The 18,748-nt window shown below is 47.0% G+C and overlaps 1 protein-coding gene across 2 annotated transcripts in view; it reads left to right on the plus strand.

Annotated features, from left to right (window-relative positions):
* LOC140387846 (N-myc-interactor-like) overlaps positions 1 to 18,748 on the plus strand; it is a 35,171-nt gene that overhangs the window by 5,010 nt on the left and 11,413 nt on the right. For both annotated transcript variants that reach the window (XM_072471060.1, XM_072471048.1), the window contains exons 4-7: positions 3,390 to 3,548; positions 8,039 to 8,155; positions 9,737 to 9,911; positions 18,326 to 18,432. In XM_072471060.1, coding sequence (XP_072327161.1) covers positions 3,390 to 3,548; positions 8,039 to 8,155; positions 9,737 to 9,911; positions 18,326 to 18,432 — 558 coding nt within the window. The remainder of the gene's footprint in view (positions 1 to 3,389; positions 3,549 to 8,038; positions 8,156 to 9,736; positions 9,912 to 18,325; positions 18,433 to 18,748) is intronic.

The following is an 18,748-nucleotide window of genomic DNA, read 5'->3' on the forward strand; positions in this document are numbered from 1 at the left end:
AGGGATGGGCAATGAATGATGCCCACATCCTGTAAACTAATATTAAAGAATGATATTGCATAAATACAACTCAATTTTACTCAAGGCATATTTAAAAGTTAAAATGTGAATTTCTCTTTTGAATTTCCCTCCACAACTTCATACAATTATAAATAGCACTGTCAAACACAAGTAAATAAAATAATAAATCCAATTTAGACCCCTTCAGCTATCTCTATAAGGTGCAATTAAACTCTGTGATATTGGTAACAAAAACACAAATGTGTTTTTGTGAAATACTTTCTGATATTTTAACAAAGGTGTGATTACCCTCTTTAATGAATAAATAATGGATGACCAAGAAATGCAGTATATGAATATAATACATTAGTTAACAATATTTCACAATATAGAATCATACAGGCAGAAGGAGACTATTCATCTCAGCATGGTAATCCTGTTTTTTTCACATAGCCCTGAAAATTATTCCTTCTCAAGTGTTATGCCCAGTTTCATACAGAAAACTATCTGCTTCTCCAAACCTTTCAGACAGTCATTCTGAATTATAACACCCTGCATTTAAAAACATATATATCATCCGTATGTGAAGGTAATACGAACTAAACTAAAATAATCCCTACAGTGCAGAAGGAGGCCCATCGCGTCACCAACCCTCTGAAAGAGCACCCTGCTGAGATCCAATCCCCCACCCTATTCCCGTAACCCCACCTAGGGGCAATGTTTCATGGCCGATCCACCTAACCTGCACATCTTTGGATTGTGGGAGGAAACCGGAAATTGTACCCGCCTCTACTGCTATCTCTTGCAGCTCGTTCCAGACACTCACAACCCTCTGTGTGGAAAAAATTGCCCCTCTGGACCCTTTTGTATTTCTCACCTATGCCCTCTAGTTTTAGACTCCCCGACCTTTGGGAAAAGATGTTGTCTAATCTATGCCCCTCATTATTTTATAAACCTCTACAGGATGACTCCTAAGCCTTCTACACACCTGGGAAAAAGTCCCAGTCTATCCAGCCTCTCATAACTCAAACTTCAAGTCCCGGTAGCATTCTAGCAAATTTTTTCTGCTCTCTTTCTAGATTAATAATATCCTTTCTATAATAGGGTGACCAGAACTGTACACAGTATTCCAAGTGTGGCCTTTCTAATGTCTTGTATAACTTCAATAAGACGTCCCAATTCCTGTATTCAATGTTCTGACCAATGAGACCAAGCACGCCGAATGCCTTCTTCACCACACCGTCCACCTGTAACTCCACCGTCAAGGAGCTATGAACCTGGACTCCTAGATCTCTTTGTTCTATAACTCTCCGCAACACCCTACCATTAACTGAGTAGGTCCTGCCCCAATTTGATCTACCAAAATGCATCACCTCACATTTAACTAAATTAAACTCCATCTGCTATTCATCAGCCTACTGGCCCAATTGATCAAGATCCCGTTGCAATCCTAGATAACCTTCTTCACTGTCCACTATGCCATCAATCTTGGTGTCATCTGAAAATTGACTAACTATGCATCCTAAATTCTCATCTAAATCGTTAATATAAATAACAAATAATAGTGGACCCAGCACTGATCCCTGAGGCACACCGCTGGTCACAGGCCTCCAGTTTGACCTGAAATGAAAATCGCTTATTGTCACAAGTAGGCTTCAAATGAAGTTACTGTGAAAAGCCCCTAGTCGCCACATTCCGGTGCCTGTTCGGGTAGGCTGGTACGGGAATTGAACCCTCACTGCTGGCCTGCCTTGGTCTGCTTTAAAAGCCAGCTATTTAGCTCTGTGCTAAATCTGCCAATCTGATTGGCTGACAGCTCTCCAACACATCCAGGTACAATGCTGCAATGGCCAGAAGAGGTACTGCAATGCTCTGCCTGCAACTAAATCCAGATTCTTATTAAAAATCCTGGGCCGTTCTTAAATTAAGTCACAGAAGAGGGTGGTTAGTGCTGCCCTGGGGGGCCAGGAGGAATGGGCGATCGTGGCATGGGGAGTAGGCCCTTGGGGGGGGGGGGGGGGGGGTTGGGGGAGAGGAGGTGGGGTGGAGAGCCAGAGCTCCTAGGTCCTGGAGGGAAGGGTGCCCCAAATCTGAAGGAGCCCTCAGATTGGGGCATTTCTCCATTCCACTCGAGATGGAGCAAAGTTTATTTCCCATCCTACTTGCACCTGCTCCCTAACGATTGAGACTTCATGGGAAAAGGCCTCTTAAGTGGTGAAAGGGCGGTTTTCCCGCCGAGACCCTACCCGCCTAAGCATCACATTTTGCCTGGGTTGGGCAGGCTGGAACCCGGGGGAATCACGCTCATTTAATTTTACTCTAACCCCCCCACGACCCTTTGACTCAGAACCTGCCTTTGGAGGAGCGTAAAATTCTGCCCCTGCAGATGTTTTCAAATGAATAGCTGAACTTTTATGCTCGGCAAGTAAAGTATTTCCTCAGCTTCGCCTGAACTTGGGTTCCACTCAAGCACCCTCTTTCACGTGACCACAGCATGGATAAAGCTGGAGGCAAGGCTCAAAGTAATTCTAACTGTAGGATAATGAGTGACGGTAACTAGATTTGGAGGGGGCCGAGGGAGGAATAAACAAAATGAATTGCACAGGAGACCTTACTCGGGCGGCACGGTGACACAGTGGTTAGCACTGCTGCCTCACAGTGCCAGTGACCGGGGTTCAATTCCGACCTTGAGTAACCATCTGTGTGGAGTTTGCATGTTCTCCCCGTGACTGTGGGAATTTTCTCCAGGTGCTCCGATTTCCTCCCACAGTCCAAAGATGAGCACATTAGGTGGATTGGATAGATTGTCCCTCGGTGGGGTTACAGGGATATGAAGGGGGATTGGGCCTAGGCTAGGGTGCTCTTTCGGAGAGTCAGTGCAGACCTGATGGGCCAAATGGCCTCTTTCTGCACTAGGGATTCTATGATTCTACCCACCTTTATTGTTGACTTATAGGAGCCACAGCAGGATGTGGGAAGAATTGATGATCAGAGGGTGGTTTATTTCACATAGTGAACTTGTCCAATTGTCCAATATTTCTGGGATTAAATCATAGAAGTTATTGGAAGAAATTGTGCAGGTGAAAAAGTATTGCCACTTTGCCCTCAGAGCATTAAAAGTTGCTTTCCATTGCACAGGTGCCTCTTCGCCTGTAGAGTTTGGTTATTAGTCTCCTGTACACTAGTCCTAAATGAAAATAAACATGAACTAATTTAATCTGGGCTCCATGAGAGGAAATATTCTCCTGTTAAAATTAATATCCATCATTTAGTGGATAATTAGCCGTAGAGGTTCTTAAACAAAAATAGTTTCAAGATATACTGTTGAAAATGTCAGAGCTGGAGTGTGTTCTTCAGGAGTTAAAACCATGCCGTGTGTTTTTGAGCAGGATAAAATCGACAAGTTAGACAAAGAAAAATCAGATTTAATCTGTGAAAAGCTGGATGCAGATGAGAGGAAGAAACAAGCTCTCAATCTAGTTTCCAAGTTAAATGCAGAACAGGAGAATCTCCAGAAAGAGTTTGAAAAGGCAGAGGAATCCTTCAAGGTAAAAATAATTTTGTTTTCCTGGAACTTTGTTTTTTCAGAATGACGTTGAGACGAGAAAGCCTGGTGGCTGAATTTCACAGATGACTATTATATCCACTCATACTACACCCGTGTGTGTGTTTAAACTGGTGCCTGTATTAAAAGAGTGTACTCACATACCAAGGTGGGAAAAGTCTTCTGGGGTGGATTTGCCACCGGAGGTAGACCAGGGTGGGACTTGAACCTTCTATCCTCGAGGTCATTTTCCTGGGTTGTGAGTCATTGGTTCTGCAGGGTGGGATCCTGCAGTATCACCACGAGGGAAGCTACAGCTGCCGTTTATCACCCGCTGCTGTAATTAGGTCAAAATCCTGGAACTCGCTCCCTAACAGCACTGGTGGGTGTACCTACACCATATGGACTGAGGCGGTTTGCCTATCTTTTCGTAGAGTCCGGGTTTTACAGCACAAAAGAGGCCCTTCGGCCCATTTTGTCTGCACCTATCCTTATCCCATTTTCTCAGCACTTGGTCCGTAGCCTTGTGTGATATGGCATTTCAGATGCTCAACAAAATGCTTCTTAAAACTGTTGAGGGTTTCTGCAGGGAGTTCCAGATTCCCACCACTCTGGGCGAAAAAGATTTTCCTCAAACCTCCTCTAAATCTCCTTCTCCTGATCTTAAATCTATGCTGCCTGGTTATTGACCCCTCTACTTCATTCCTATCTCCCCTATCCATAATCTTGTACACCTGGATCAGGCCCTCCCTCAGCCTTCTCTGCTGCAAGGAAAATAACCCTTGCCCAGCCAGCCTCACTGTACAGCTATGGGTGGCACGGTAGCACAGTGGTTAGCACTGTTGCTTCACAACGCCAGGGTCCCAGGTTCGATGCCCGACTTGGGTCACTGTCTATGCGGAGTCTGCATCTTCTCCCCGTGTCTGCGAGGGTTTCCTCCGGGTGCACCGGTTTCCTCCCACAAGTCCCCAAAGACGTGCTCTTAGGTAATTTGGACATTCTGCATTCTCCCTCTGTGTACCCGAACATTGGCCGAAATGTGGCGATGAGGGGATTTTCACAGTAAATTCATTGCAGCGTTAATGTAAGCCTACTTGTAACAATAATAAAGATTTTTTTAAAAACAAGGGCAATTAGGGCTGGGTTTTTTAAACTAACAAGGGCAATTAGGGATGAGTAATTAATGCTGACCTCGCCAATGATGTTCATATCCCATGAACGATTAAAATAAAAAAAACAAGGTGGATCAAATGAACCCTAAAGATTTGCCAATAGCTTTTCTTTGAACCTTTGGATTGGCTCAGTGCCTTGGCTGAGCAGTTGGGCCACAGGAGAGGTAAATATGATCATTATCAAACTTTATCCAGCAGGCTTTCCATTGATTTCTCAAGTTCTCCTTCCTCCTACTTGCTTGGTGGTCACTAAGATTGCTGCAAAGAACAGGCAAATCTTTTGGATGTGGTGGAATGGGAAAGGGACAGCCTTCCCTGTTAGCGGGGGAGTGCAGGAAAGATGTGCTGGTAGCAGCAGTGAAGAAAGGAGGAGAGATTGGTGCTTTCTCTTTTGGAAGCAAGGTAGCTCTGAGGTGAACAGGTAGCAATGAAAGATGGGGATCAAGTCACCCTGTGTCAGACTGTTAAGTCAATAGCAAACTCCGCAGTATCCAGGGATCTGTGAATGAGTGACCACTCATTCGGGCTCACTAATAGAACAAGGAGAAATAACACTGGGAGCTAGTATTGTGCCCATGTTCACTCCAGATATTTCTACAGTGCCCCAATCGGTGGGGTGGTCTTGGCTATGTGAAGCTCATCAATAATCTGTGCTGGTAGGCTATGCACCATTATTTGGTTAATCTCCAGTAGTATTGTCTCATGCATTTTGCAATTTCTAAACTTTGATTCGTATCATCTGCGTCAAAGCTCTGACAACCTTGCAAGTAAGGTGGGAACAAGCATGTGCAGTTTATATTGGGCTAGCAGAAGCTGACCGTGTAGATCTCTCAGTCAGAGTTGATTTAGTGGCTCTCCAACCGAGTTATGACCTATGTGTGCCGGGCAAAGGACAAAGGCAGCAGATGTATGGGAACGCCCACCACCTGCAAGTTTCATTCCAAGCCACACATTATCCTGACTTGACACTATGGGCACAATCGAACAACCAGGCTGCACCTGAAAAGCAGTGTGCTATGGCGTAACATGGGCAATAAAAGCCAGGAGACTCCACTCCCAGGATCTACCCGGCGTGCCACGCATTGCACGATCTAACACAGTCTTGCGAGACATTGCGATTGGCGGGATCACTATTCAACAAATCTGCATATTAGAGCGAGACAGCTAGTTTCACTCTAATATGCAGTTTCCTAAGGCACCTGAGGTGTGGGATCTATCCCCTTCACCTCAGAGACCTCGGGTAAGTGGTATTCTGCACTGGTTTCCACAAACGGAGACCAGACAGAACGGCTGGAGGTATCAGCTGGCAGGGTACCAGGTTGGCACTGCCAAGGTACCAGACTGCCATTTTCCATGCGGTGACAGACCGGGGGTGCCCTGCGCGGGTGTTAGGGGGAGGTGTGCGGGTGCACCTGGGGACCCCCTTATAGTGAGTTGGGGCTTGGAATGGGCGGTCGGGGGTCGCATCAAAGTTACCTTTGGATCACGGATGTGCTACCACTAAGTAAATTTCACTTCTATGAGTGCATTTCATGGTTAAGTGAATGCTTTTGTCAACTGAAGGTGGTACGATTTTGTGCACTACGGTCGAAATGTTCACTTCTGAAAGTGGACTTCTGCCTGAGTATCATGGAGCAGTGGAATGCTGTCAGCCACTGGGAGCAGAGGACCGGTGCATTCATCAACCCTAGCCACAGTACTGCTCCGTGTCTGAAAGTGGAGGCCTGCATGAGAACCGCAGCACAGTGGCCTCCTGGACAATATTGGCAAAGGGCAGGAGCAGACCAACCCCAGCATTGTGGCCTTCAATGGCAATAAGAGTGGCTATGTATGTGACACTCGCCTTGGAAGTCACTTCTTTTTAAATGGGCTTCAGGCTGATCTAATTTGCTGCTGGCATGATGTAAGATTGGAAGGACTCATGCGATTCCGGCGAGCAGCCATTTTAATGAGCATTCTAAGTGCAAATGGCGCCCACGCCACTAGGCTGACCAACCCACCGTTAACCCATCATCGACTGAATCCCAAAATTACTTTTACGCCGCCACATTTCCAACCGCCACTGGATTATCCGCCCCTGCCAGGTTGCCACAAAACCCGCTGCAGGAAAGATGGGAAAATTCTCTCCGATGGTACAAAAGGTGAAATCACATGGGATCAGAGGTGAGCTGGCAAGATGGATACAGAACTGGCTAGGTCATAGATGGCAGAAAGTAGCAATGGAAGGGTGCTTTTCTGATTGGAGGGCTGTGACTAGTGGTGTTCCGCAGGTATCAGTGCTGGGACTTTTGCTGTTCGTAGTATATATAAATGATTTGGAGGAAAATGTAACTGGTCTGATTAGTAAGTTTGCGGACGACACAAAGGTTGGTGGAATTGCAGATACCGATGAGGACTGTCAGAGGATACAGCAGGATTTAGATCGTTTGAAGACTTGGTCGGCGAGATGGCAGATGGAGTTTAATTCATAATGCATTTTGGAAGGTCTAATACAGGTAGGGAATATACAGTGAATGGTAGAACCCTCAAGAGTATTGACAGTCAGAGAGATCTAGGTGTACAGGTCCACAGGTCACTGAAAGGGGAAACACAGGTGGAGAAGGTAGTCAAGAAGGCATACGGCATGTTTGCCTTCATTGGCCGGGGCATTGAGTATAAAAATTGGCAAGTCATGTTGCAGCTGTATAGATTAGGCTACACTTGGAGTATAGTGTTCAATTCTGGTCGCCACACTACCAGAAGGATGTGGAGGCTTTAGAGAGGGTGCAGAAGAGATTCACCAGGATGTTGCCTGGTATGAAGGGCATTAGCTATGAGGAGAGGTTGAATAAACTTGGTTTGTTCTCACTGGAACGAAGGAGGTTGAGGGGCGACCTGATAGAGGACTACAAAATTACAGGGGGCATAGACAGAGTGGATAGTCAGAGACTTTTTCCCAGGGTAGAGGGGTCAATTACTAGGGGGTATAGGTTTAAGGTGCGAGGGGCAAGGTTTAGAGTACGAGGCAAGTTTTTTTACATAGAGGGTAGTGGGTGCCTGGAACTCGCTGCCGGAGGAGGTGGTGGAAGCAGGGACGATATTGACTTTTAAGGGGCATCTTGACAAATACATGAATAGGATGGGAATAGAGGGATACGGACCCTGGAAATGTAAAAGAGTTTAGTTTAGACGGGCAGCATGATCGGCGCAGGCTTGGAGGGCCGAAGAGCCTGTTCCTGTGCTGTACTTTTCTTTGTTCTTTGTTCTATTGCTGTTTTGTTGAGTCGTTTGACTTGCTTGTGATTCATATACAATTATTGAAGGCATGTTCCTTTCTTAACAGGAGAAGCTCTTTGATAAACAGACTGAAGCTGCAAAGCTGAAAGAACAATTGCTTCAATATAAACATGAGCTCCAACGTCAACAAGGTGATATAAACGTACTGCAGACTAAATTCAAGGTAACTATTGTGTCCAAAGGCAAATCACACCCTTACTCTTTAATAAATCCTGTTTTTTTAAGTACAGCCAAATACACCTTGTAGTTATTGATGTCCACTGCCTGTGGTGTGAATTATGGTTCCCTTAACTGTTAGGATTATGTAAGATATACAGGCCTAATCACTCCAGTTAGGCTCCACTTTAGCCATCTCCTGTCTTGCCTCATCTAACCCCATCAACATAATCTGCATTTCCTTTCCAGCTCATATCCTCATGTAGACTCCCCTTATCTATACTATTCACTTCAATCACTCCCTGTGGGAGTGAGTTCTACATATCGCTAATCTCTGAGTAAAGCATTTTTTTCCTGAGTTCCTTATTTAGTTTCTCAATGACCATCTGAAATTCATGGCCTCCATTTTTGCGTTACTTTACAACTGGAAAAATTCACTCCATCTATTCTATCAATTAAAAAAAAACGATTAGATCACGACCGTAGCCATCCTTTTTAAGAGAAAAGGGACCCTGCCCGTTCAGCCTCTGCTGATAGCTATACTCCTACATTTCTGGTATCACCCTTGTATCATGTTTAGAATATGGGGGTCTGAATTGCACGCAGTACTCCAGGTGTGATGTGACCGAGGTTCAGTACAAGTTTAGCATAATTTCTTTACTTTTCATTTCAATGAAGCTGCCTACTTATCCCTGTTTGAATTCTCCTCTGGCCTGTTTTGAAAAGGAGGTTTTATTATGTGAGAACTTTGTGTGTCACAGTAACTCACCAAGGTTCCTCTGACAGCATCTCCCAAACCCACGACCACTACCATCTAGAAGGACAAAAGTAGCAGATACCTGGGAACCCCACCACCTGGAAGTTACCCTCCAAGTCAATCACCACCCTGACGTGGAAATATATCGCCGTTCCTTCACTGTTGCTGGGGCAATATCCTGGAACTCTCTCCCTAACAGCACAGTGGGTGTACCTACACCTGAATGACTGCAGCAGTTTAAGAAGGCAACTCACCACCACCTTCAGCGACGCCTGCATCCCGTAAATGATTTTTTAAAAACATCTTTATTCTTGCAGTCTTCTGCTCGCATCTATTACCTCACTTAAGTGTACATGATTGGTAATTGTGACTCCTGCTCATACTGGCTTCATGTAAATAAAACAGTGTCACAAATCTTTTTTTTTTCGTTGTCACTTGCACATCTGGGAAACCTGTGTGGACAGGCTTCACGCCTGCTCCACTCGAGGCATCTTGGTTTCTCTGCAGGAGCCTGAAAACATGTGTTAGGGCCCTCAATGCCACATGCATGAGGGTTAATCTCCATTTTGGGCAGCCTCCAACAAGATCACGGGAACCAATTTAGAGTCCGGTGTTTTTGCGGTGTAAGATCTTGGTCCCAATTGTGACACGTTGCATTGGAGGCCATTTTGCATCTGTAAAATTGGCACAAATGAAGGTTCAGTATTTACCCCCATACCTCTCTTCCTGGTTTTAATATATACGCAAAACAATTTGAGCTTAGAAAACGTTAGGCTTTTCTTCTAACCAGTTCGAATTTTCGCTTTTCAACCTAGTCTTTGTTGTGCACAGATTAAGGCAATAATGCCCGAGAAGAATATTAAGTTTACCAAACTCGAAAGAAGTGTGCCCACCGATCAGGAGGGAGAAGAGTTCCTAAAGATCGAATGCTGCTATCAAATCTTGCCCAAACTTTCAGTGGCTCTTCAGAACGGACAGGCCTTGGTCACTTTCGAAGATGAGCAAGGTAATGCTCCCCTTAATATAGAAGCAGAAGACTCTGGAATTCCTCAGTTGCACTATCACTCTTTGCTAACCCGGCAGTCCCGCTCATTCTGAAAGGACATGGTCTCCATTTTGGTTGGAGAAGTGCAAATCCTTTTATAATGAGGTTGCTGCAACTCCAGACACAAACTTACCTTCCTAGGTTTCTTTGGTGTTTTTTTTATTGCTGCTATTAAGACATTTGAGCTTTGTGCAGTTCTAATACGATATTTTCCCTTTTATTCTAGCTCAACTTTTTCCTTTTTGTTTTGAAGAAAATTTAAAACAAAACAAGGTATTTTTTAAAAAGCACAGATTCCCGTTCGAGAATGCAACAATATTCTTTCCACGCTGATAGGTCTGTATTATATCTTATGGGTCACTGCACTCATATATCACTCGGCAAATCTTGGAACTGGGCTTCATGCGTGAAGTAAATTATCTTTTATTCAGTTAGTTTTGCAGATGTCTCTTATCAAGTCAGTTTTCTTGCAGATACAGAGTTTTTTAAAGTTTGTTTTGTCCAAGCAAATACAGAGTACTGAGTTGAATTCCATACAAATTACAGCTCTTGATATTTTCTCCTTATTGAATACACGATACAGAAGAGTTGAAGATAAACAAAATGGCTTTTCAAAGCGATAGTGCAGAAAAATAGCTTAAAGACAGGAAATAAAGATGATTCCGGTATGAATTGTTCAAACCGGCAGTACTTTTTAAGATTACTGCTGTCACTAATGTCTTTCCCCTTTCTGACTGTGATTGGGTTAAAGTTATTACATAGTTAATTCAATTCGATTAAGATGTCTGTCCATGGGGACTTCCGGGTGCGGCGATGACCAGCTAAGTCGCACGTTTCGGCAGCTCCCGGTGGAATGGACTTTTGGGCTCTTGATAGGAGCCCCAACGGCAATTTTAACGGCAAATAACACTGTGCAGTAATCCAGAAGGGTATCCCCCTGGACACGGATGGAAAAAAGAGAGGAAAGTAGCCGGATTGCGGTGGATCCTTTAGACCAGCGGCCAGGAAGGCAGGCACAAAGCAAGATGGCGTCGGAAGGAGGCAGTTTAATATGGGGCCCTGACCAACAAGAGTTCCTGCGGCGTTGCGTAGATGAACTCAAAAAGGAGATGAAGAAGGAGCTGTTGGCCCCGATATTACAAGCGATTGAGGGGCTAAAGGAGGAGAAAAAGACCCCGGAACAGGAGCTGCGGGTCGTGAAGGCAAAGGCTGCTGAGAACGAGGACGACATACAGGGCCTGGTGGTGAAAACGGAGATCCACGAGGCACAACACAAAAGATGTGTGGAAAGGCTGGAGGTGCTGGAGAATAATGCGAGGAGGAAGAACCTAAGGATTCTTGGTCTTCCCGAAGGGGCGGACGTCGGGGCATATGTGAGCACGATGCTGCACTCGTTAATGGGATCGGAGGCCCCGACGGGTCCGCTGGAGGAGGAGGGAGCCTATCGGGTTATGGCGCGAAGATCGAGGGCTGGAGAAATTCCTCGAGCAATAGTGGTGAGATTTCTCCGATATAAGGACAGAGAGATGGTCCTCAGATGGGCAAAGAAAACTCGGAGCAGTAGGTGGGAGAACGCGGTGATCCGCATATATCAAGATTGGAGTGCGGAGGTGGCGAGAAGGAGGGCAAGCTTTAATCGGGCCAAGGTGGTGTTGCATAAAAGGAAGGTCAAATTCGGAATGCTGCAACCGGTAAGACTGTGGGTCACACATCTAGGGAAAAGCCACTACTTTGAAACGGCAGACGAGGTGTGGACATTTAATGTCGAGGAGAAGCTGGAGTGAGCGGGCCAGAAAAAAAGAACGTTTGGGACAAAGTGGGGGGGGTGAATATGTGGGATGAAGGGGGGAAAAGGGGGAAGAGATGACTTCCCAAGTTGTTAAACCTGCGACCCTGTAACTTTTCTCTCTTCCCCATGTCGTGGGGGAGGGGGTGAGGGAAGATGAGGAGCTGAGGGCGCCGGCCATTGGGGGCGGGGCCAAAAGGGGAAGCGCGGGCTTTGTTCCCGCGCTATGGTAACCAGGGCGGGAACAGGGAAGCAGGAAGGAGGGGGCCTCGCACAGTGTGAACCGAGGTCACGGGGGGAAGCCGAGGTCGGCCAGAGTTTGCTGACTTCTGGGAGCAACATGGGGGGTGCAATTATGCTAGTTGGGGATCTAGCGGGGGGGGCGTTAACTGGGTTGCTGCTGCTGGGGAGAAGTGGGAGCTGGGATGGGAGGGGGGGGGGGTCGGGACTGGGGGGCGCCGCCTGGGGGAGATACAGCTACGTGGGAACCGGGCGAGGAGCTGGATTGAAAAAGGAAATGGCCAGCCGTCAATGGGGGGGGGGGGGTAAAGAGCCCCCCAACCCGGTTGATCACGTGGAATGTGAGCGGGCTGAACGGGCCGATTAAGAGGGCAAGGGTACTCGCACACCTAAAGAAACTTAAGGCAGATGTGGTTATGCTTCAGGAGACGCATCTGAAGCTGATAGACCAGGTCAGACTACGCAAAGGATGGGTGGGGCAGGTGTTTCATTCGGGGATAGACGCAAAAAACAGGGGGGTGGCCATACTAGTGGGGAAGCGGGTAATGTTTGAGGCAAAGACGATAGTGGCGGATAGTGGGGGCAGATACGTGATGGTGAGTGGCAAACTGCAAGGGGAGGCGGTGGTATTAGTGAACGTATATGCCCCGAACTGGGATGATGCTAATTTTATGAGGCGTATGTTAGGACGAATCCCGGACCTAGAAGTGGGGAAGTTGGTAATGGGGGGAGACTTTAATACGGTGCTGGACCCAGGGCTGGACAGATCGAAGTCCAGGACCGGACGGAGGCCGGCTACAACTAGGGTGCTTAAGGATTTTATGGAGCAGATGGGAGGAGTAGATCCCTGGAGATTTAGTAGACCTAGGAGTAAGGAGTTTTCGTTTTTCTCCAATGTACACAAAGTATTTTCACGAATAGATTTTTTTGTTTTGGGAAGGGCACTGATCCCAAAGGTGACGGGGACAGAAAACACGGCTATAGCCATTTCGGATCATGCTCCACACTGGGTGGACCTGGAAATACGGGAAGAAAAACAACAGCGTCCACCATGGAGAATGGATTTGGGATTATTGGCAGATGAGGGGGTGTGTTTAAGGGTGAGTGGGTGTATTGAAAGGTACTTGGAACTTAATGATAATGGGGAGGTACAGGTGGGAGTGGTCTGGGAGGCGCTGAAGGCAGTGGTTAGAGGGGAGCTGATATCTATTAGGGCACATAAAGGAAAGCAGGAGGGTAGGGAAAGGGAGCGGTTGTTGAAAGAACTTCTGAGGGTGGACAGACAATATGCGGAGGCACCGGAGGAGGGACTGTACAGGGAAAGGCAAAGGCTACATGTAGAATTTGACTTGTTGACTACGGGTAATGCAGAGGCACAATGGAGGAAGGCACAGGGTGGACAGTACGAATACGGGGAGAAGGCGAGCAGGTTGCTGGCCCACCAACTGAGGAAAAGGGGAGCAGCGAGGGAGATAGGGGGGGTGAGAGATGAGGAGGGAGAGATGGAGCGGGGAGCGGAGAGAGTGAATGGAGTGTTCAAGGCATTTTATGAAAGATTATATGAAGCGCAGCCCCCGGATGGGAAGGAGAGAATGATGTGCTTTCTGGATCAGCTGGAATTTCCTAAGTTGGAGGAATAGGAGAGAGTGGGGCTGGGAGCACAGATTGAGACGGAGGAAGTAGTGAAAGGGATTGGGAGCATGCAAGCGGGGAAGGCCCCGGGACCAGACGGATTCCCAGTTGAATTCTATAAGAAATATATGGACTTGCTGGCCCCGCTACTGATGAGAACCTTCAATGAGGCGAGGGAAAGGGGGCAGCTGCCCCCGACTATGTCAGAGGCAACGATATCGCTCCTCCTAAAGAAGGAAAAAGACCCGCTGCAATGCGGGTCATACAGGCCCATTTACCTCCTGAACGTGGATGCTAAGATTCTGGCCAAGGTAATGGCAATGAGGATAGAGGATTGTGTCCCGGGGGTGGTCCATGAGGACCAAACTGGGTTTGTGAAGGGGAGACAGCTAAATACAAATATACGGAGGCTGCTAGGGGTAATGATGATGCCCCCACCAGAGGGGGAAGCGGAGATAGTGGTGGCGATGGATGCCGAGAAAGCATTTGATAGAGTGGAGTGGGATTATTTGTGGGAGGTGTTGAGGAGATTTGGCTTTGGGGATGGGTATATCAGGTGGGTACAGTTGCTGTATAGGGCCCCGATGGCGAGCGTGGTCACGAATGGACGGGGGTCTGACTATTTTCGGCTCCATAGAGGGACAAGGCAGGGATGTCCTCTGTCCCCGTTATTGTTTGCACTGGCGATTGAACCCCTGGCCATAGCACTGAGGGGTTCCAGGAAGTGGAGGGGAGTACTTGGGGGGGGGGGGGGGGGGGGGGGGAAGAACACCGGGTATCTCTGTATGTGGATGATTTGTTGCTATATGTGGCGGACCCGCGGAGGGGATGCCAGAGATAATGCGGATACTTGGGGAGTTTGGGGATTTTTCAGGGTATAAACTGAACATGGGGAAAAATGAGTTATTTGTGGTGCATCCGGGGGAGCAGAGCAGAGAGATAGAGGATTTACCGTTGAGGAAGGTAACAAGGGACTTCTGGTACCTGGGGATCCAGATAGCCAAGAATTGGGGTACATTACATAGGCTTAATTTAACACGGTTGGTGGAACAGATGGAGGAGGATTTCAAGAGATGGGACATGGTGTCCCTGTCATTGGCAGGTAGGGTGCAGGCGGTTAAAATGGTGGTCCTCCCGAGATTCCTTTTTGTGTTCCAGTGCCTCCCAGTGGTGATCACGAAGGCTTTTTTCAAAAGAATTGAGAAGAGCATTATGAGTTTTGTATGGGCTGGGAAGACCCCGAGAGTGAGGCGGGGATTCTTGCAGCGTAGTAGGGACAGGGGGGGGGCTGGCACTACCGAGCCTAAGTGAGTACTACTGGGCCGCAATTGTTTCAATGGTGTGTAAGTGGATGGGAGAAGGGGAGGGAGCGGCGTGGAAGAGATTGGAGAGGGCGTCCTGCAGGGGGACTAGCTTACAAGCAATGGTGACGGCGCCGTTGCCGTTCTCACCAAAGAAATACACCACAAGCCCGGTGGTGGCTACATTGAAAATTTGGGGGCAGTGGATATGGCATAGGGGAAGGACGGGAGCTTTGGTGCGGTCCCCGATAAGAAACAATCATAGGTTTGTTCCGGGGAGAATGGATGGGGGATTTGGAGCATGGCAAAGAGCTGGGGTAGTACAACTAAGAGATCTATTTGTAGATGGGACGTTTGCGAGCCTGGGAGCGCTGACGGAGAAATATGGGTTGCCCCTCGGGAATGCATTTCGGTATATGCAATTGAGGGCTTTTGCGAGGCAACAGGTGAGGGAATTCCCGCAGCTCCCGACACAGGAGGTGCAGGATAGAGTGATCTCAGAGACATGGGTGGGGGACGGTAAGGTAGCGGACATATACAGGGAGATGAGGGACGAGGGGGAGATCATGGTAGATGAGCTGAAAGGGAAATGGGAAGAAGAACTGGGGGAGGAGATTGAGGAGGGGCTGTGGGCTGATGCCCTACGTAGGGTAAATTCGTCGTCCTCGTGTGCCAGGTTAAGCCTGATACAATTTAAGGTGCTACACAGGGCGCATATGACTGGAGCACGGCTTAGTAAATTTTTGGGGGTAGAGGATAGGTGTGCGAGATGCTCGAGAGGCCCAGCGAATCACACCCACATGTTCTGGTCATGCCCGGTACTACAGGGGTTCTGGGTGGGGTGGCAAAGGTGCTTTCGAAGGTGGTGGGGGTCCAGGTCGAACCAAGCTGGGGGTTGGCTATATTTGGAGTTGCAGAAGAGCCGGGAGTGCAGGAGGCAAGAGAGGCTGACGTGTTGGCCTTTGCGTCCCTTGTAGCCCGGCGCAGGATATTGTTAATGTGGAAGGAAGCCAAACCCCCGGGTGTGGAGACCTGGATAAACGACATGGCAGGGTTTATAAAGTTAGAACGGATTAAGTTTGTGTTAAGGGGTTCGGCTCGGGGGTTCACCAGGCGGTGGCAACCGTTCGTCGATTACCTCACAGAAAGATAGAGGGAATGGAAAAGAAGTAGACAGCAGCAGCAACCCAGGGGGAAGGGGGGGTGGGGGAGGAATCGGACGGACTTTCAGGGATGTTATTGTATATGTATAGGTATTTGTTATATGTAATTGTATATTGGATTGTTGGATTGTATTTTTGGAGAGTATTTATTTTGGACAAGGCAGTTGCCATTTAGTTTTGTTTTTGTTTATATATTATTTATTTATTTGTTTAAAACTAGCCACTGTTATTTATATTGCTTTATTGTTGTGTAAAAGAAACACTACGTATTGGTATGTTTGGCCAAAAATCTTGAATAAAATATATTTTTTTAAAAAAAAGATGTCTGTCCATCAAATTTTAATATGAGGTCATTGAAATACGTCTAGCCTTATCCGTTGTCATGAAAACAGTTTCTGGGAATATAGCTCCAAAACATTGAACTAGCAAAATGTGTCCTTGGTCTGTCCAGCTTTCTTATCTTGATGTTTCCCGTAGGATTCAGCATTGTTACTGGCCTGTTTGATGTGTGGGTATTTTAACAAACCATTTCAAGAAGCCATTTTAAATCTTGGGCCATTTATTCCTTTACACTTGTTATATACTAAAAAGGTAGATTTATACTAAAAGGTAGATTCTATCACACACCCTGTCTGAAGAATATGATTCTTGGTTGGGATCCCCAAATACATATTTGACGCTCTTTTTCACGTGAAAATTCAAGCTGCTCTGGCATCCCTACTGTCGTAACTTTGTCGGAAGTGCCCTGAAATGGCGAGGAACTAGAGCTGGGCCCAGACCTGCCAGGTTTCAACCTTGCATTGGAAGTAATTTTGGCCTATTGGGGCCACAACCTTTCCATATCCCAAGTACAGCCACCCTCCAAGGACAGTGGCAGATCTGAGGCAGCAACTTCCTATGTTGTCAGATATGATGCCCCTGGTCCTTCTGAGTGACCCAATGCATAGTTACTGGAGACTCTACAATAAGAATTTTTATTATTGTCACAAGTAGGCTTACATTAACACTTCAATGAAGTTACTGTGAAAATCCCATAGTCGCCACAATCCTGCGCCTGTTCGGGTATACTGAGGGAGAATTCAGAATGTCCAATTCACCGAACAAGCACGTCTTTCGGGACTTGTGGGAGGAAACCGGAGCGCCTGGAGGAAACCCACGCGCACACTGGGAGAATGTGCAGACTCCGCACAGACAGTGACCCAAGCCGGGAATCGAACCCGGGTCCCTGGCGCTGTGAAGCAACAGTACTAACCACTGTGCTACCCTGACCACCACACATTGTGAGGTCCATGGTGTGAGTGTTGCCTGGATCCCTCTGAAATGGAGCAGATGTTTTAAAAACTTGGAACGCTTCCTCTCCTGTAAAGAGACCCGAGGGACTATGGCAGCATTCATTCAGGGGATAGGAGTGAGGGCTACATTCGCCAAATCCTCTGATCCTCCACTATTCTGTTTAGCCTCTTCAGTGGACGGGCAGCCTAGTTTAGTCATTTAATGTCAAGGGCACTCTAAAATAGTATCCAAATGAGTAAAACCTCCACTGGCCTCATGTGTCCCTAGGTCAGCGGTGAAAGTGTTTTGTGAATGTAATTGGTATTAGAACTGACCCCGGCATTTTTGGTGTCCATAATTCCTTTTGTAATTATTTACGTGGCTTTGCTTTCTGTATCTTATTTACCTTTCCTTGGTCACTTTCAAGCTCTTGTCATTTATGAATATGCATAAGGCCTAAAACCATTTGTGGGAAATGATTGCAACAGTTACAGCGACATCCCGCCTGTTCACTGCCCGCCAGTGCTCATCTCATCAGAGCATATTAGTTACCGGAGAAGGCACTTTATTTGCAGGAGGGAAACTCCACCATCAGTTCTTCTTCCCTAAAGGGCCCTACATGTGCCTTTAAGGATTCTGGTATGTCTCGTGTTACTGGGAGCTACAGGTTCCATACTCGGAGGCTGATGAAACAGGAATGCCTGATGCATTTTGGTTTGGAATATTAGGTATTTTTCACTCCAGGCCATGAATGTCCAATTTTGAGTTTGCGTGGCAAGGAAACCACCAGGTGTAGATGGGTAATTCCATGACATTTGCTTCCAGCCTGGGACAGGAATCCTGAGCGGAACGATCTCAACCTGTGAATCTATTTCCCGCCACAGATCTCTCTCTGCTCAGTCCTCACCTCCTGATTATTCTTATAGATGCCCAAGTGACACATTCTCATTTAATTGTGTTTTTTAAATTTTTTTGTTGAAGTTGCTAACGCAATTCTAAAAGTGGCCAAACATCACGTAAACCTGGACCCTGGGAAAATAGACGTGAAGGTTCTACCTGTCAAACTGGATACAGCAAGGAAGTTTGAGGTAAATGAATGTAATCAGTGTCAGATTTTTGCAGAATGTGGAAAATTCTGGCCATTTAAGGGCCTTTGAATCGTAGAATTTACAGTGCAGAATGAGGCCATTCGGCCCATCGAGTTTGCACCGGCCCTTGGAAAGAGCACCCTACTTAAGCCCACGTCTCCACCCTATCCCCGCAACCCCACTTAACCTTTTTGGATGCTAACAGCAATTTAGCATGGCGAATCCACCTAACCTGCACATCTTCACCCGGAGCAAACCCACGCAGACACAGGGAAAACGTGCAGACTCCGCACAGTCACCCAAGTCGGGAATCGAA

The sequence above is a fragment of the Scyliorhinus torazame genome, chromosome 2 (assembly GCF_047496885.1).
Source record: "Scyliorhinus torazame isolate Kashiwa2021f chromosome 2, sScyTor2.1, whole genome shotgun sequence".
Lineage (NCBI taxonomy): Eukaryota > Metazoa > Chordata > Chondrichthyes > Carcharhiniformes > Scyliorhinidae > Scyliorhinus > Scyliorhinus torazame.